This window comes from Lepisosteus oculatus, chromosome 14 (assembly GCF_040954835.1).
Source record: "Lepisosteus oculatus isolate fLepOcu1 chromosome 14, fLepOcu1.hap2, whole genome shotgun sequence".
Lineage (NCBI taxonomy): Eukaryota > Metazoa > Chordata > Actinopteri > Semionotiformes > Lepisosteidae > Lepisosteus > Lepisosteus oculatus.
In genome coordinates this window covers 2590145-2610246 of record NC_090709.1, presented here as the reverse complement: position 1 = coordinate 2610246, position 20102 = coordinate 2590145, and the positions used below count along the sequence as shown (strand labels likewise).

Genomic DNA, 20102 nt, shown 5'->3' with positions numbered 1-20102 from the left:
ACTTTTAATTATTTTAAACTGTATTACAGCATTGTACACATGCTTAAAAGAGGAGAAAACGCAAGCCTTCTTCTGGTGTGAGGGTCTTCTGCTCAGAATGAAACGCTAAAATGTAATGTAGGCTCTGAGTGGGTTCAATTATGATTTGGGCTTGATTAAGGTCGCTGCCTTTCATCCAAAATCCTGCTTGAATCCTTCTAAACTAAAAATTAGACACAAGAAGGGGCTCTGTTGAAATATCTCTTTTTTTAATTTCTCTTTTTTTCTTGGAAAAAGGAGGTCGTGTTAAATATTTTTGAACGATAAGAAGATATAGATTTTTCAGAAGGACTGTACAAAAGTAATACACTAAGGGTGTCGTATTGAGTACTTTGTGCATATTCTTGGTTGTATATATGGTTCAGTTACAGAAACATGCCTTCTTATTATTATTCTTATTATTGTTGTTTTGTTTTTGTTTCTGAGAGATCTTGGTACATAGTATATATAATACTATTTTACGTTGTACTTCAAGGTTCTGGATCATACAAATTTTACGTTTCCTTGCTGAAAGTCTAATGAGAGAATGGTGATATACATAAAAACGTGGTACCAGATTATAATTTCTAGCAGCTTCCTGAATATTTGTCCCACAATAGACAATTTTTTTGGGGGAAAAAAAACATTGTGCTATCATGTGTACTCTTGCTTCTAAGATGGAAAGAGATTGCATTTGGTATTGCATGTAATTAGATGCTAATTATTTTATTTATTTTGCGTTACATTTAGTGTTACATCAGGAAAATAAAGTATCTGCTCAGTAGAGGGGGGTGTAATATTTTGTCTGTTAATCAAACATAATCAGCAATTATGGACAACCATTTTGTGGCAAGGTTGTGAATATTATAATGTCTCTGAAGTCACATTTAAACTTCCTGTAAAAAACACAGAAATACAAGCAGGCACTGATTTGTGTCCAGGATACTCAAATGTATCAAATCCTGCTCCGGAAAGTGTCTTTTCTCCCTTTTTGAGCTACTGACAACCAAAAGCTCTCTGCCCGTCTCTGTTTGGGAGATATCAAGATGCTGAGCCTGTGCTGTGCTTCAGTGGCGGGTGTAGAGGACACACTGTTGTACACGGAGAGCACTTTGAGCTCCTTAGACATGAAAACTACCAGATGGTTAAAACGTCTCTCAATAAACAGGAGATCCTGTGTCCCAAATCCTGAGATGCGTTTCTTCCTGTCTTGTCATACAGAAGTTATCATTAAGGACAATCACATATGGCTTGATTTTGTTAAATGGTAGTATGTCTTTCCTTTCTTGGAACAACGTGTTTTTCGAGAAATGCATTTGCGAAATATGAAATACAAATCTTGCTTATCGGTGCAGAATAAATACTGCCAGCTGGGAAGAAAATGACAGCATTTTTTTTTCGTTAACTAAAAACCTGCATAGGGAGACGTTTTCGTTGTGGAAGTGCAAAACAATAAATCTGTTCCGTTTCACAAAATTCACACTTACGAACGGAGCAAGTCGCAAGTGATTCACTCCTCTTGACTAGGTGGCGCTATGAGGTGCCGTGTTTATATCCGGCTGCAGAAAATCCTCTTTCTCAGCTCCGGTTCTCAATTATTTTGAAGTCGCGGCCGCGCAAAGGAATGACATCATCACACGGCGCGACATAGCATATTGTTTCACCCACGTGAATCATTTTCTTTAGATAAAAAAGAAAGTTCTTGTTTTTTTTAATAACTTCAGTTTCTGAAAACGTAGCATCTTGTCGGCTGTGTTTATGCTTGAACCGATCACATGTTCCTGACAACAGGATCTGTTTAGAATAAAAATAAATAAGTTATTCTGTTTAAACCGCAAATCAGCCTTTGTTTCTGACCGACTCTGAAGATGGCGGAGTACTTGTTAAATCTGCAAACCCAGCTTGACTCTTTCATGCAGGTTTTGCTCAAATCGATCGTGTATGAAGTGGCAGAAGTTTTCCGGAACAGGATGTCTGACTCTGAGGACGAGTTTGAAGACAAACTCCGCAGCGTCTCCCAGATCCTGGTGAGACGGGCCGTGTTTAAAATCGCACAGTGTGTGGAGGACAGTGTCGGGAGCGAAATGGCGCAGCTGAAGAAGGAAAACGAGAGCCTGAAGTGGAGATTGCAGCTGTGGGAGAATGAGTCGGGAGCAGGAGGAGATCAGGGTACCCAGACGCTTCACTGTGAAGTCACTGCAGAAATAAAAGAAGAAATTGACATGAAACGGTTGTCAGGTCAGTGTGGTGACTTATATGACGTCAGAGCGTTTGTGTTTACAACCAGTGTCTTTAACTTCCTCACCGGTGAGACCTTAAATAACAAACTTTATTTCAAAGAAAACATCTCACAGTACTGCCCTGTCTCTCTCACACCTGAAGAAGGCTCCACGGCCGAAACGTTGTGTTCTCTTCTTTTTTTTCAGCATGGAATAAACCTATTACTTGTTCCTTTGCAGCCTACGCATGCTGACGCAGCTACCCACCTACCCATCTCACAGTAGTACACATTCTCATTAACAGTACGCGTTCTAACAGACTATGAAACTGTCATCAAATAAAAATCTTTCTGAAACAGGAGGGAGTATAGTAGAGAGATGCACTTACAGTGAAGTGGGAAAGATCTGTATGATGTAACAACGGGATTCTTTACTGGAAATTGAACTGTTTCGTTCGGTTACGGTGCTGAAGACACCTCGTTCAGATTCAACAGTTGTTTCACTGAATCAATCTGTAATCCAAAGTCATTAAGAAACAACATTTATAAATATTGTATTTACGTTGTATTGGTCTAGATTTGTATATGTATACTAATGATTGTGTATATAAACATTATTTTAATTGGTTTAAGTATTACAATCCTCAAGGGTCTGTGTCTGTATTAACTCTGTATTGACCCCTCTCTCTCAGTGCAGTGGTAATGTACTCTCGTGTCCAGTTAGTGTGTCTGCGTTAAATGCACTGAGAGAGGGGTGTTAATGTCTTGTAGTGTCCAGTCAGCATGTCTGTTTTAACCCCTCTCTCAGTGCAGTGTTAATATGCTGTAATGTCCAGTTTGTCCGTGTCTGTATTAATCCCTCTCTCACTGCAGTAATGTCCTGTAGTGTCCACTCAGTGTCTTTATTAACCCCTCTCTCTCATTACAGTGTTAATGCACTGCAGTGTCCAGTCAGTCAGTGTGTCTGTATTAACCTCTTTCTCTGATTGCAGTGTTAATGTCATGTACTGTCCTTTCAGTCTGTATTAACCCCTCTCTCAGTGTGGTGTTAATGTACTGTAGTGTCCAGTCAGTGTGTCTGTATTAACCCCTCTCTGTCTCAGTGTAGTGTTAATGTACTGCAGTGTGCAGTCAGTGTGTCTGTAAAACCCCTCTCTCTCAGTGCAGTCTTAATGTACTGTAGTGTCTAGTCACTCTGTCTGTATTTACCCCCCTCTCTCTGAGCAGTGTTAATGTACTGCCATTTCAAGTTTGTCCGTGTCTGTATAAAGCCCACTGTCACAGTGTAGTGTTAATGTACTGTAGTGTCCAGTCAATGAGTCTGTATTCATCTCTCTCCCTCACTGCAGTGTTAATGTCCTGTAGTGTCCTGTCAGTCTGTATTAACCCATCTCTCAGTGCGGTGTTAATGTGCTGTAGTGTCCAGTCAGCATGTCTGTATTAACCCCCTCTCTCTCAGTGCACTGTTGATGTACTGTAGTGTCCAGTCACCATGTCTGTATTACCTTCTCTTTCGGTATAGTGTTAATGTACGGTAGTGTACAGTAAGTGTGTCTGTATTAACCCCTCTCTCTCTCAGTGCAGCGTTAATGTACTTTAGTGTCAAGTCAGCGTGTCTGTATTAACCCCTTTCGGTGCAGTGGTAATGTACTGTAGTTTCCAGTCAGTCAGTCAGTATGTCGGTATTATCCCCTCTCTCAGTGTATTGTTAATGTACTTTAGTGTCCAGAAAGTGTCTGTATTAACCTCTCTGTCAGTGCAGTGTTAATGTCCTGTAGTGTCCAGTCAGTCTGTCTGTATTTACCCCCTCTCTCTGAGCAGTGTTAACGTACTGCCATTTCAAGTTTGTCCGTGTCTGTGTAAAGCCCTCTGTCTCAGTGTAGGGTTAACGTACTGTAGTGTCCAGTCAGTGTGTCTGAATCAACCCCTTTCTCTGATTGCAGTTTTAATGTCCTGTAGTGTCCAGTCAGTTTCTATTAGCCCCTCTCTCAGTGCAGTGTTAATGTACTGTAGTTTCCAGTCAGCGTGTCTGTATTCACCCCTCTCTCTCACTGCAGTCTTTATGTCCTATAGTTTCCAATGTCTGTATTAACCCCTCTCTCTCAGTGCAGCGTTAATGTACTTTAGTGTCAGGTCAGTGTGTCTGTATTGACCTCTCTCTCTCACTGCAGTGTTAATGTCCTGTAGTATCCATTCAGTCTGTATTAACCCCTGTCTCAGTGCAGTGTTAATTTACTGTAGTGTCCAGTGTGTCTTTGTAAACCCCTTTCTCTGATTGCAGTTTTAATGTAGTGTCCAGTCAGCATGTCTGTATTAACCCCTCTCTCAATGCAGTGTTAATGTACTGTACTGAGTGATCTGTCAGCATGTCTGTGTTAACACCTTTTAGAGCAGTGTAATGTACTGCAGCTTCCAGTCAGTCAGTGTGTCTGTATTAGACCCTTTCTCTGATTGCAGTGTTAATGTACTGTAGTGTGCACTAAGTGTGTCTGAATCAACCCTTCTCTCAGTGCAGTGTTAATCTACTGTAGTGTCCAGTCAGCATGTCTGTATTAACCCTGTTTAGTGCAGTGTAATGTACAATAGCTTCCAGTCAGTCAGTGTGTCTGTATTAACCCCTTTCTCTGATTGTAGTTATTGTCCTGTAGTTTATAGTCAGTCTGTATTAACCCCTCTCTCTCAGTGCAGTGTTGATGTACTGTAGTGTCCAGTCAGTCAGTGTGTCTGTATTAACCCCTTTCTCTGATTGTAGTGTTAATGTCCTGTAGTGTCCATTCAGTCTGTATTAATCCCTGTCTCAGTGCAGTGTTAATGTACTGTAGTTTCCAGTCAGTGTGTATGTATTAACCCACCTCTCTCTGTGCAGTTTTAAAGTACTGTAATGTGCAGTCAGCATGTCTGTATTAATCCCTCTCTTTCTCAATGCAGTGTTAATGTACTGTAGTGTCCAGAAAGTGTCTGTATTAACCTCTGCACTGAGTCAGTGTTAATGTCCTGTAGTGTGCACTTAGTGTCTGTATTAACCCCTCTCTGTCGGTGTAGTGTTAATACACTATTTGTCTGTGTCTGTATAAAGCCCTCTGTCTCAGTGCAGTTTTAATGTACTGTAGTGTCCAGTCAGTCTGTATTAACCCCTCTCTCAGTGCAGTGTTAATGTACTGTAGTTTCTAGTCAGTGTGTATATATCAACCTGCCTCTCTCTGTGCAGTTTTAAAGTACTGTAATATCCAGTTAGCATGTCTGTATTAACCTCTCTTTCGGTACAGTGTTAATGTACTGTAGTGTCCAGAAAGTGTTTGTATTAACCTCTGACTCAGTGCAGTGTTAGTGTCCTGTAGTGTGCAGGTATTGTGTCTTTATTAACCTCTTTCTCTGATTGCAGTTTTAATGTCCTGTATTGTCCAGTCAGTCTGTGTTAACCCCTCTCTCAGTGCAGTGTTGCTGTACTGTAGTGTCCAGTCAGTCAGCGTGTCTGTATTAACCCCTCTCTCAGTGCAGTGTTAATGTCCTGTAGTGTCCTGTCAGTCTGTATTCACCCCTCTCACTCTCTCTGTGTGTTTGGGTGAGTGAGTGGGCGGAGCTTCGGTGTGTTTGAATCGTGTGGCGGTGTTTCTTCACTGGTTTTGTGTTTTTCTGTCTATTTTGTGGTAAAAGTGGGGTTTATTTTCAGTTCATGGCCAGTTCTGGAGGCTCTGATCCTCCAGACCTCTCATTTGAGAAATTAACTTGATGCCATGGTGTGAATTTTTTCCCTGCGGAGTTCTGTCCACTGGAGAGGTGCGTTCTTGCAGTCGGGGAGGTCGTGGGCTGCAGGAACATCAGGTCCGCTTCCCGCATGAGTAGAGGTATAGTCATTTTCCTGCAATCTACCGATCTGGGAAACGCCCTGGTGGAGAAGGGTGTTCTCCTGGACGGCACCTCCACCCCGGTGCTGCCTCTCGCGGCCCCAGCTTGAAAGATCACCCTCTCCAACGTGCCTCCGTTCATGAGGAACAAGCTGCTGGAGAGAGAGCTGTCCTGGTATGGACAGGTGGGTTCTCCGATCAGGAGGGTCCCTCTGGGCTACGAGGCACCGCAGCTGAAGCACGTCGTCTCTTTCCGGAGACAAGTCTACGTAATCTTAAAAAAACCCACAGAAGAGATCAATGTGGCCCTTAAATTTTGCATTGACAGCTGTGATTATGTTGTATTCGTGACTTTGGAATTGATGAAGTGCTTCAGGAGCAAGAGGCATGTGGTGAAGAAGTGCCCCAAGGTGGAGGATGAGATGGGCCGAGAGCATCAGCCTCAGGGCGCACAGGAGTCCAGCAGACAGCGTCAGGCAGCGGGGAGCAGAGCAGCACAGGGAGGCAGCGGGAAGTCAGAGCCCGCGGCCGGGGTGCAGGAGAGGAGATCGCTGGAGGGAGCAGGTGAGCCCGAGCTGGTGGTGTCCCAAGCAGGAGAACAGATAGCAGTGAGTGGACCACCGCAGCCCTCAGAAGAGCAGGGAGTCCCCCACACAGGACAGCAAGATACGAGCGCTGGCAGAGCAGGGGAGCTGTGGAGCCCCACTGCTCAGGAGAGTCAGGGAGAGAGAGAGCAGGCAGTGACATCGATGGAGGAGAACTCGTCTCATGTGCCAGCGAAAATTGTTGACACGGTGTGGGGAGGAAATGAATTATCATCTGGAAAAATAGGCGATGGTTTTAAGATGCCGCGGAGAAAGCACACGAAACAATCTGTGCTGAGTGCAGTGGAGAAAAAGCGCAGCACAGAAGGCTCGGTGGAGGGCAGCTCCGTTGCCTGCCTGGGGGCCGCGAGTGATTCCGACACCAGGAGAGTGAGGATGTGCTGGAGTGTCCTCGCCGCTGCCGCCCAGAGCTCCTTGGAGTCCGGGAGCGACGACGAGGGCGGCTTCATTGATTCCTCTCTTGCCTCTGGCTCCTTGGCCTGGCAGACTTGTAGAGGAGGCTACAATTTCCAGAGCATCAGGGAGTTCTTAGAGAAGACAAAAGGTAAGAGGGGAACTGTGGTTGAGGATTTTTTTCCCGACATCAAGCTCTTTGTCCTCTCCGCGACGTTCCATCTGAAAAGGGGCTCGGGTGCGAATGACTTCAGTGATCAAGAAAGATGGCACCTGCTACTCGTGCGAGTAGTTCTTGGGAAGAAAACCTTTGTTTTTGTTAACATTTACGCACCCACTGACTGCGGGGAGAGGGTCACCTTCTTCAGAGAGCTTGAGAATGCACTGGCGACCTGCCAGCCTGAAGAGCTGGTCTTCCTGGGGGGTGATTTTAACTGCACAGAGAGCAGCACACTGGACAGGAATCACGCAGAGCCACATGGCCCGTCGGCCAGGGAGCTGCGCAGGATCCTCGTCAAGTCTGACCTCACTGACATTTGGAGGAGATTTCATGGGGACACGATGCAGTACAACTGGGCCCAGGTCAGGGGGAATACCCTCTCTCTGGCCAGGCTAGACCGATTCTACTGCCGTTAACATCATTACAGCATCGTCAAGCAGTGCTCCATCTGTCCAGTGGGCCTGTCCACACAATCCAAGAATGGACATAGAACCGGGCCGCTCCTTGGACTTTACCAGCAGACTGGTCCACGCCAACATCACACAGCTCCACCACCTGGTGGACGTGAATCAGGGCTGCTGCTGCAGCGTGGAGTGGGCGTGTGATGCGCTGGGACTACACTCGCGGCGGTGTGTAGACAGGTTTCTTAGTCAGCTTCGCTCTGCTCTGCCTCTCGAGGAGATGCTGCTGGTCCAGGGTCTGTTCGAGGACCATCGCCTTCCAACCACACAGCCTCCTTTCCCTGGTCTTTTAGTGTCTCCTGCGCTCAGTCCCGGACCGACGGGATCTCTCCTTGAGCCCCTTGCTTCAGAGGAGAGGTCACTAGCTGGTGTTGGGGGGAAATGTCTGTACAGACTAGTCGTAACATCTAGACACCAGGCCCAGCTGTCAGCACTACCTGACACTGGAGGGCTCGTCTGGGAGTGCCGGATGATGTCCGGCCTGCCTGGGGTAGCCTCTACGGATTTCCCCTCAACAAGAGGGCTGATGATCTGCAATGGAGGGTCCTGCACACCATCCTGGGGGTCAACTCATTTGTGTCGGTTCTGGACCCGGCGGTGTCTGACGCCTGTCCCTTCTGCGCTCAGAGGGAGATAGTGTTCCACTGCTAAAGCGCCTGCCCCCGCCTGTCGACCATGTTTGCCGTACTGATCCGGCTCTTCACCAACCTTGGCCTGGTCTTCAACAACGTTATTTTCGTGTTTGGGGTGGGTTGTACAAAAAAACGGAAAACTCAGACCCTCCTCGCCAATTTTCTGCTGGGCCAGGCCAAACTCACCATCTACAAGATTTCTGGTTCCGGGTCTGTAGACTTGGTGAGGATGTTTGAAGGGTTGGTGAAGAGCAAGATATTGTTAGAATTTTTGTTTTATAAATCTCATAATGACCTCGGAATGTTTGAAAAGCATTGTTTTTTTGGAAATGTCCTGTGCAGGATTGTAAATAATGAAAGATTATTATTCCAATTATGATTTTATTTTCTTAATTCTTAAGATGGGGCTTAAAAACTCAAGATTAATACTTTGTTTTTGTTTGATTGAACACTCTCTCTCAGTGCAGTGTTAATGTACTTTAGTGTCAAGTCAGTATGTCTGTATTAACCTCTATCTCAGTGCAGTGTTAATGTGCTGTAGTGTCAAGTCAGTGTCTGTATTCACCCCTCTCTCTCAGTGCAGTGTTGATGTACTGTAGTGTCCTTTGTCTGTATTTACCCCTCTCTCTCAGTGCATTGTTAATGTACTTTAGTGTCCAGTCAGTGTGTCTTATTAACCCCCCTCTCTCTCAGTGCAGTGTTGATGTACTGTAGTCTCCAGTCAGTCAGTGTGTTTGTGTAAACCCCTATCTCAGTGCAGTGTTAGTGTACTGTAGTGTCCAGTCAGTGTGTCTGTGTTAACCCATTTCAGTGCATTGGTAATGTGCTGTAGCTTATAGTCAGTTAGTGTGTCTGTATTAACTCCTCTCTCAGTGCAGTGTTGCTGTACTGTAGTGTCCAGTCAGTCAGCATTTCTGAATTAACCCCTCTCTCAGTGCAGTGGTAATGTATTGTAGTGTCCAGTCAGCATGTCTGTTTTAACCCCTTTTAGTGCAGTGTAATGTACTATAGCTTCCAGTCAGTTAGTGTGTCTGTATTAACCTGCTCTCTCTCAGTGCAATGTTGATGTACTTTAGTGTCCAAATAACGTGTCTGTATTCACCCCTCTCTCTGAGTGCGGTGTTGATGTACTGTAGTCTCCAGTCAGTCTGTATTAACCCCTATCTCCTTGCGGTGTTATTGTACTGTAGATTCAAGTCAGTGTGTCTGTGTTAACCCCTCTCTCAAAGCAGTGTTAATGTACTGTAGTGTCCAGTCAGCATGTCTGTATTAACCCCTTTCAGTGCAGTGTTATTGTACTGTAGATTCAAGTCAGTGTCTGTATTAATCCCTGTCTCAGTGCTGTGTTAATCTATTGTAGTGTACAGTCAGCATGTCTGTATTAAACCTTTTTAGAGCAGTGTAATGTACTATAGCTTCCAGTCAATCAGTGTCTGTATTAACTCCTCTCTCAGTGCAGTATTAATGTCCTGTAGTGTCCAGTCAGTCTGTGTTAACCCCTCTCTCAGTGCAGTGTTAATATATTGTAGTGTCCAGTCAGCATGTCTGTATTAACCTCTTTTAGTGCACTGTAATGTACTATAGCTTCCAGTCAATTAGTGTGCCTGTATTAACCCCTCTCTCAGTGGAGTGTTGCTGTACTGTAGTGTCCAGTCAGTCAGCATTTCAGAATTAACCCCTGTCTCAGTGCTGTGTTAATCTATTGTAGTGTACAGTCAGCATGTATTAACCCTTTTTAGAGCAGTGTAATGTACTATAGCTTCCAGTCAGTCAGTGTCTGTATAAACCCCTTTCTCTGATTGCAGATTCAATATCCTGTAGTGTCCAGTCAGTCTGTGTTAACCCCTCTCTCAGTGCACTGTTGCTGTACTGTAGTGTCCAGTCAGTCAGCGTGTCTGTGTTAACCCCTCTCTCAGTGCAGTGTTAATGTACTGTAGTATCCAGTCAGCATGTCTGTATTAACCCATTTTAGTGCTGTGTAATGTACTACAGATGAAGCCATTCAAAATGGGTGGGATATTTCGCGGTATACCCCGTTGGGCATGTTGCATCAAAACGCAGTATCACGCAGTATCACGAGGGATATCGCGTCATTTGACGTCATGCCGGAAAGTATCCGGCATCACCTTGTAAAACCGCCAGGAGGAGCCAATAAAGCTTAACCTCTCATGTACAGCATTTAAGCTTTTAAATTTAAGCTGTGTATTACAGTATGTTAATCATCAGTCATTACAAAGTTGGTATATTTTATGAAAGCAAGATTGCTCAGTTGGAAAAAAGTACACAACCTACCTTCATCAGAAATATTTATGCATCAAAGCCTTTACCCAAGATATTACTCATAGTATTAATAATGAATGACTTTGGACAAGCTGTAAACTCAAAGTATAATTTCTTTAGCACATTTGTACAAGCACTTGGAATCTGTCCAAGCCCTACTTTGTCAGGCATTTTCTTTTACTGCAATGGACATAAAAACTCCCTTGCTTTTAACAGAGCGTTTCATAATTTCTAACTACGAAAATTATTTAAACTGCGACACTTATCATTCAACCAGAGCTCAAAATATCACAAGGATCCTCAAGAGCACAGCAAAGACTGTATTAAAAGATATTTGTATCAGATACATGAGAAGCCAGGCTTTTTTATCAACGCTTTCTTTTCCATATACCAGATATTATGGAACCACTTCAGAAGGGTGTCAGCCAGTCAGATTCCAGGAATCGGTACCTTAAAGAAAAAAAAAACACCGGAATTCCATTTCTTCCTAAACATTTTAAGCATCGAAGTCTTTAACTAACATGTGAAATAGCATGTAAAAAAGTGGTAGTTTTAAGCTTTTCTGCTAATATAATATGGAATCGCGTATCTAAAGAAATTAATAACGATATCATTATATCCGTGTACTGCGACAGGGCTGTGTAGGGGTGTTTCACCTCTCTCTTCATGCGACTTCCCTAGTAGCCTACTGGTCTACGTGCCTGATTACTAACCTACAGGTTGTGTGTTCAAATCCAGCTGGTGCTGTGACTTTTCTTTTAACAAACATTTCTTCGAAAAAATACAATAGCAATATTATGGACAATTAATTGACTTTTATATTTCTATATATCACAACATGATCGAATTTAAGTCATTTTTGATAACAATGAATAGTCACCTTCTTCCCTTCTGACAACGGTCCCTGCTTCTGCTTCCTGCTTCTATTGTGTGTGTGTGTGGGGGGGATCCCTTTAGATCTCCCTTCAGATTTAAAAGGTTATTAATCATATCTTCGGTGTCGCATCTTACCAGTGCAGCTGATCTTTTGCTCCCTGGGTCAACTATCACAAAGCTTTAGAGAACCTAACATTTCTATAATAAAAAAAAATGTAAATACAACGTTTACATTGGCATTATTAATTTTTCACATGGGTGTATGGAGGATTGTCAGCTGTCACTGACAGTGGACCCCCCTCTTAGGCTGCGCACACAATCTTTTAAATTTTTATAGAGAGATGGAGGCTGTACAGTATGCGTTACAATTTACAAAATCGGGTTTTGATTTAAATCGCAAATGCGTGTTTAATTATATGTGTTTTTTGAATCATAATCAGACAAATGCAACATAAATTGATACAGTATCTTTGTCTTCTAAGTATCTTAATAAACTTTCAGCATAGCTTTCTCCCCATTTAGATTTATTTTTCTTGGGATTTTGGGATCGAAAGTGGAAGGATTAGATTGCAATCGTTTTTATTTTTTTCATACGTTTTAGAAAAGTGTAATCTATACTAAAAAGCTGTACACCACCTGCTATACAGATACATATTGTAATACTTTCGGGTTTGGATAGGACGGACACAAGAACTCAGACTTGCGGAGTTAAAGCAAGTTAAAGCCTTTATTTTTCTTCTCCGTCGACACCTGCTAGCCCGGCTCTCCCGCGCCCCCACCCGCCAACAGCGTGAGCCAACAAACCACCCGCGCGCCCGAGAGAGAGAGAAGAGAGAGAGAGTAAGACCCAGGGGTGCAGAAGCAGGGAACTATTTACAAGGAAAACGGATACCTCCCCAGACTGTACGTCCGCTTCACTGTGGGACAGCCGCACTGGTCGGCGGCCTTCCTAAACCCTGCCCTGACCACTTTCACTCCTGTCCTGCCTTTCCCCGCGCACCCCAGCCGGGTGCTCTTCGGCCTCTCCCCGTGGCGAATGTATATTTAGATATTTAGACCCGGCGCGGCACCGAGAGAGCGTCTGCATTTATAACTTAGTTTTTAAAATTTGTCAAGCAATATGAAGCATCTCCTTTTACTTTTAAGTCCCTTAATTATCATTGAGCACAGCTTTCTCACCACTTAGATTACTTTTTGATACCATCCTTACACAAAGCAGAAACTTCTTGTATTTTCCAATGACATACAAGTGGAAAGATTACAGATTTTAATCGTCTTTAATTTTGTTACGTTATACGTTTTAGGAACGTTTCATCTATACAAACATGACAAAACTATTCTCGATTGTATTTCTGAATGTTGTTACACCTTCAGTAGGTCACTGTTTTAAATACATCTAATTAAGAAAGTTAGGTGTAAGCACTTTAGATCTTTTTTTCTGAACCAGGGAAAATCCGATCATGTTTCTCTATAACAATTATAAAAAACTTTTATTTTACATATCACCTTTAAAAGTGGCATCTCAAAGCAATACAGTAGATGTAAACCACAGATTACAAAGTAAATACCCAGACAAACGCGTTTTTAATAAAATGCTTTTATTCATTCAGCAGAGAGAGCGTAAAACCTGGGCGAAACAGCTGTTCCTTTTTCTGATCACTCGCTCTCTGGATACACGTCTCACCTGTCCTGTTCTTTGTTTTCCTAATTTGCTGATTATTCCTGCTGCGATCCACTCCTGCCCTCACACCTAAAGAAGACTATTTTAAATTTCTTTGCGCGGTCCATTGTGCAATTAACCCTTGTATGTGCTGTCCTTAAGGTGATATCACATAAAGATGATATGTAAAATAATGTTTTTTATTATTCTTATAGAGAAACATGATCAGATTTTCCCTGGTTCAGAAAAAAAGATCTAAAGTATACTAGTTTGTCACTAGTATACTTTTAATACAGTATTTGCTGTGCTGTGCTCTTGAGGATCCTTCTGATATTTCGAGCTCTGGTTGAATGATAAGTGTCGCAGTTAAAATAATTTTTGTAGTTAGAAATTATGAAACGCTCTGTTAAAAGCAAGGGAGTTTTATGTTAGTTACAGTAAAAGAAAATGCCTGACAAAGTAGGGCTTGGACAGATTCCAAGTGCATTTTTGCAATTAACGTTGCATTGTGCATTGTGCTGCTGTAATACAGTTTAAAATAATTAAAAGTCTAAACAGTATCAGCTTTATTTATGGTTTGCAATTTAAAAAAAGTCAAAAACCGCACTCAAAATGCAATTTAGAGCTTTCTGGCAAGAGGAGACACCCAAATTAATAATGTAACATGCCACTGTTTGTGCATGAACAAGGTTATACTGCTATTTCCTTAGATACGGGATTAAAAAAAAAAAATTTATCCCCGGCGGAACCGGGCATCCATAAGAATCAAGTAATAGGTTTACTAACGCTTTACAGGATAAAAACAACAATAACAACAACAACAATATTGTATTTCATTGCACTTTGATAGATCGTCCTTAAATCAATTGTTGACTCTTCTCTCTTTACTACTTGTTTGGAGTGACTAAGCTCCACTCTGTACCACACAATGATCCCCCCAGAGTCTCTGGTGATTTAGGGTTTTTTGACAGAGGGCAAAAAACTCTATCTCTCGCTTGCCCTCTCCCCGTGTATTGTCTGTTTTTTTGTGCTGTCCTTTGACAAAACAAGGCTTGCCAGATAATGTGAATCGAAACCTGTTTTTCTAGCTTTTAAAGTCGTGCGATGTGTAAGTGGGAACACATCATTATATCTTACATATGAAAAATAAATAATATAGCTCCCAAACAAACGCAGACGTGTTTTTAATAAAATGCTTTTATTCACTCATAATCTGACAATTTCAGGAAGACTAAGGAAGGACTAAGGGAATTGTCATCTGTTGTTGAAGCTCTGTGAGCTCGGTGACTTTGAGACCACTTGTTATCCCAGGTTGTTTGAATCACCACAATTCAAATAGAGAAAAAAGAGCTTTCTAAAGAGTTTCTAAATCCCACATTGAAAAAACACCAGTATGTCCAAATTTCAGCAGGCAGAATCCTGTCCAGGTCTAGTGCAAGTGATCACATTACTCCTATCCTGGAGTCCTTGCACTGGCTTCCTGTTTTGTGTCAACTTAACAATCTTCCAGCTCACCTTTAAGGCTCTCCATGGCTTGGTACCTCTCTGAGTTATCGCCCTACTCCCCACCTCACAACCTTCGCTCTTCTAATTGTGTTCTCCAATCTGTCCCCCAGTCCATCTACACTCAATGGGTGACATGGCCTTCTCCTGTTATGCATCCAATGCTCTGGAACTCTCTCCCCAAGGATATCTCTGAACTCCTTCAAATCCAGACTCAAAACCTTCTTCTTTAGAAGACCCTTTATTGAACTGTTCCTTACCCCTCTGCTCCTACTGTACTTAGTACCACCATCTACTGTCTCCTCTAACTGTGTGTTCTCATCGTGCTTATGTTATGTATTTTTTGTTGTTGGCCTTCTGTAGAGTGCTTTGAGAAGCCACCTTTAAAGGTGCTATATAAAATAAAGTTTATTATTATAAAGGTCTTGTTTTCTTGTCCCGTGTTTACAGGCTCAGAGGCCAGTGCTCTCCCTGATGCTGGGGAAAGGGATCCTCTTGAACAGCAGCACAGTGAGGAGGAGTGGGGCTCCAGTCTGATGCAGGAGACAGTGCTCACTGCTGTAGAAGGGAAAGAGAAACTCAGTGAACAGCACACAGAGAACAGATGGAGTGTCGAGGATCTGGATTCTATGCCCATGTTGAAGACAGAACCTGAGAGTGAGACACCTGGGCTCTTAGTATGTGATGCTTTTAAAGAGAAGATTAATAATGTGGACACGAACAGTATTACTCAAGGTTGTAATGAACTGGACTGTGACTCTGTGCAAGAGTACAAAGAAGAACTGGATGACTTTAATCTTACAGAGCAGGACATGGAGCCCCAGTTGATTGACCCTGCAGAGCAGCAGACTGAAGTACCTGGTGAAGAGAACAGTACTGAGTTACAGCACACAGAGAAGAGTCAGGACAGGGAGGAGCAACAGCAGGTCCTACAGGGCTTGATAATAATTAGGCCTTGTTCTGTTCAAGTGGAGAGACTGCCATTGCAGAGTCTAAAACAATCATATGATACCTTAGTATCTGATGGCTTTACACACAGGTTTAATAATCTGGTTACTGAGAAAATTGTTGAAAGTTTTAATGAACTGGAGACTATGTTTGTTCTTGGGCACAGAGAGGAACTGAATGAACTGGATGGTGTTAGTCTCAGAGAGCTGGAGAAGGAGCCCCAGATGATTCACACGGCTGAGCAGCACACTAAAGGACACAGTGGAGAAACCCAATCTCAGTTTCAGCACACAGAGCAAAACTATTCCATGGAGCATTTGCAGAATAAGATGTCCCAGCACGATCAGAGGATGAGGAAGAATCACTCAAGGCCTTCCTCAGATGGAATGGACAAACTGCAATTATGGCACAGGGAGGAGCAAAGTTTGTGTCAGTCTAACATTTCAAACCCCTACCAGCGCATTCATGCAGGAGGGAGACATTTCAGCTGCAGTCAGTGTGGAAAGAGTTTTAGTGGGTCAAGTAAATTAAGAACCCACCAGCGCATTCACACAGGAGAGAGACCATTCAGCTGCAGTCAGTGTGGGAAGAGTTTTAGTCAGTCAGGTACCTTAATATCCCACCAGCGCATTCACACAGGAGAGAGACCATTCAGCTGCAGTCAGTGTGGGAAGAGTTTTAGTCATTCAAGTGCCTTAAGAGCCCACCAGCATATTCACGCAGGAGAGAGACCATTCAGCTGTAGTCAGTGTGGGAAGAGTTTTAGTCAGATAAACAAATTACAAACACACGAGCGCATTCACACAGGAGAGAGACCATTCAGCTGCTGTCAGTGTGGGAAGAGTTTTAGTCAGTCAGGTAACTTAATAACCCACCAGCGCATTCACACAGGTGAGAGACCATTCAGCTGCAGTCAGTGTGGGAAGAGTTTTAGTCAGTCAAGTATCTTAAAAACCCACCAGCATATTCATGCAGGAGAGAAACCATTCAGCTGCAGTCAATGTAAGAAGAGTTTTAGTCGGTCAAGTACCTTAATAATCCACCAGCGCATTCACACAGGAGAGAAACCATTCAGCTGCAGTCAGTGTGGGAAGAGCTTTTATCAGTCAAGGACCTTAGTAACCCACCAGCGCATTCACACAGGAGAGAGACCATTCAGCTACAGTCAGTGTGAGAAGAGTTTTATCCAGTCAGGTTACTTAAAAATGCCCATTTAGTCACCAGTTTTTGATTTAATAGTCTTAGTCAAGTCAACTAAAATGTATTTTATTTCAAGTAGGTAGATGCTTCAGCATGTGACATCCGAAGAAGGCTCCACAGCTGAAACATTTCTTTTTTTCTCTTTTCAGTATGGAATAATCCTTTACTTTTTCCCCAAAATATCTATTAGTCATAGTCACTTTGAAGTCACCCACTTTTGAGTTTGTCTAGTCAACTAAATTTGAACTATACTCTTACGGTTGACTAAAACAGAAATAGTTCATGTCACAGTTTAATTTATGTGTATAATAAAATGTATACAGATTTTTGTTTTATTCAATTTTTAAAAAATGGCCTAAATTGAATTAATTTGTTATTCTTGGAATGTTAAGTTTAGTCCTGTTTAATTTACAGCTAAGACTCATTGGATAGGCTTGACATTGTGTAACAGCTTTTAACTTACCATGTTAAGCAAGAAATGTGTATAAAACAGATTAGGATCCTTAACTGTCACTCTTAAGAAATAAAAACACACATCTGATTAAATTCTATCAAAAAGCTCAAAGTCTTTCTTGCACAATCTAAAGTTTATTTATCCCCAGAGAGGATAAGTATCAAATACAATAAATAATTATGCAATAAAGGGTAAAAAATAAAGAATAGGATCTGGATGAATACTGGAGTGAAAGGAAAAAAAAGTCACACATTTGATTGAATTCAACAAAAAAGCTCCATGTCTTTGTTGCACAATCTAAAGTGGAGAGAGGATATATATCAAATAGAAGAAATATTTATGGAATAAAGGGTAAATTAAAAAGAATAAGATATTGTAGGAGCATCATGAAGTCCATTGTAACAAAATGGAAAAAACGTGGCACAACCCAGACAATACTAAGATCAGGCCCTCCTACCAAATTGAGCAACTGAACAAGAAGGGCAATTGTCAGAAAAGTGACCAATAGGCCAGCTACAACACTGACAGAGTTGCAAAGCTCTTTGGCTGAAATGGGATAAACTGAAGATATCAACCGTCTCTTCAGCAGTTCACAGATTCGGCTGTGACTTTGGGAGACTGGCTAGAAGGAAGCCACTTATGAGAAAGACCAACATTAAGTCATGCCTAGAGTTTGCTAGAATCCATGTGACAAAACCTGAAACTTTTTGGAAGAAAAGTTTGTGGTCTGATGAGACTAAAGTTGAGCCCTTTGACCTGAAAGCAAAGCGCCGTGTTTAGCGCAAACCAAATACAGCCCCAAACCCAGGTAACACCATCCCTGCTCTGGGGTTGCTTTTCAGCAGGAGGAACTGGAAAGCTTGTTGACATCAACGGCAATATGGATGGAGCCAAATACAGGCAAATCCTTGAGGAGAACCTGTTTCAGTCAGCCAGAGATCGGCATTTAGGGCAACAAATCATATTCCAGCACGACTATGACCCAAAGCACACAGCAAAAACTATCTAGGAATGGCTTGAAAAAAGAAGGTTAGTATTCTGGAATGGCCCAGCCAGAGCCCAGACTTGAATCCAACTGAAAATCTATGGTATGACCTGAAAACTGCTGTCCACTGATGCTCTCTTAATTTTGGAATTCGGAAAAATTTGCAAAAATTCCACAATCTAAATTTGCAAAGCTCATACAGACATACCCAAGAAGACTCACGGCTGTAATTGGTACTAAAGGACTATGTGCAAAGTATTGACTCTGGGAGTGAATACTTGTGTAAATGAGAAATGTAAGTCTTTCATTCTGGAGAAATTAATGTTCTTGAATAAAAAAATATTTTTGGTTCATAAATGTGTAGAATTTATTGTGTTAGTGAAAGTAGAAAAAATAATTTCAATTTAAAATGTAGAGGCGTAACAGGAACAAAATGCAAAAAAAATTCCAGGAGGTGAATACTTTCTGAAGGCACTGTATATATACTCACCTACTGTGACAAGACCCTGCTGACACTACCTTGACTCATGGAATTCACACCCACAAAAACAAGACAAAAGCCATTCTAAGGTCTAGCAGGATTTAACATAACCTTTCAACATAACATTGTATAAGAAGCTGCATGATCCTGCTTCTCAGCAACTAACACTTCTAACCCTGCTGGCATTCTCAAGCTAACCCTGTCAGCCTGTCGAAGGTGTAACTGACAGGTATCACATGATACTGTAGTGGCAGGGCTTATTAAAATACAGGAATTAAGTTTTCTGTTCCCTTGCCAGTCCCTCTCTCCTTCATCTCAGTGGTGCCTGATACAGTTCACAATTAAGGTGTTTTTCTAGCTGATAGTGTCCTGATAAGGAGCAGCTCCCAAAAGCTTGTACCCATCAACCACCTTAACAAATGTCATTTCGGCGCCTAAAAGTCTGAGATTCCAAGGGAAAGTGTTATTCAAAGATGGTTACAACCCTAAGGTCAGAGTGCATGGTTACTCGTCACCAGCCAATCAGGAACTGGTAGGGCAGGTTAACCCCACGTGGGTCTCTGATGCCCATGAAACTTTCAACCAATGAACGACCTGCAGTTCGTCCAGGTAAAAACAGGCAACAGAGTGCCTGTGGGATGGTTCCGAAGGGGGGAACGGTTCGCAGGGCAGAACAGTTCCCAAGGGAACACAGTTTCCAAGCGCAGGACATTCTCGCAGCGCACCTGCAGGACATTCAGCTTCAGAGCACCTCCTAAACATCCCCAGACTCAGCCCGGACCACCACGTAACGGCCAGTGTGTCCAAGTGCCAGAACTGTGTTGGGACCCACAGTCACTTCTCTCCTGTGCACAAACTCTGCTAGTTTCAGCCAGCACTAACTCTTCAGTCTTCAGTCTAACCAGTCTTCAGTGAGCACGTCACAAGCTGCACTGAGCCAGAGCGCGCCGATTGTACAGCAGCAAGCCTGCCACTGCTTCTTTGTGCCAGCAGGAGATCTGACTCCTCAGACGGATGAGTATTCAACTTCCTACATTACCGCTCGAGAATTCAATTGTTATCTCAACCTGTTGATATCAATTGAATTCCTATTTGATGTACTTGTTTTGAGTATCTAGTGTAGAAGTTGTAACTAAGTTTGTCGCACATTGTCCTGAGCAAGGCCAAAATAGGTCCGTTTTATCTCAAACTGGCTCCACGACAAAAGGACCCAAGCAAACAAGTGCAGTCTATTTACAGTGCTCCCAGGCCCCCACACCAGAAAACAACCCCCCCCCCCCCACCAAAAAAAGAAACCAAAACTAATTATTCAAATAAAGTTAA

General features: G+C 42.6%; 1 protein-coding gene across 1 annotated transcript; it reads left to right on the top strand.

The window, feature by feature from the left end:
• The first annotated feature begins 1518 nt into the window (after positions 1 to 1518).
• On the top strand, positions 1519 to 18607 carry LOC102693190 (uncharacterized). Its single transcript, XM_069198251.1, has 2 exons — positions 1519 to 2256; positions 15162 to 18607. The coding sequence occupies exons 1-2, from the start codon at positions 1887 to 1889 to the stop codon at positions 16874 to 16876; spliced, it is 2085 nt and encodes a 694-aa protein (XP_069054352.1). The 5' UTR covers positions 1519 to 1886; the 3' UTR covers positions 16877 to 18607.
• Positions 18608 to 20102: the final 1495 nt, after the last annotated feature.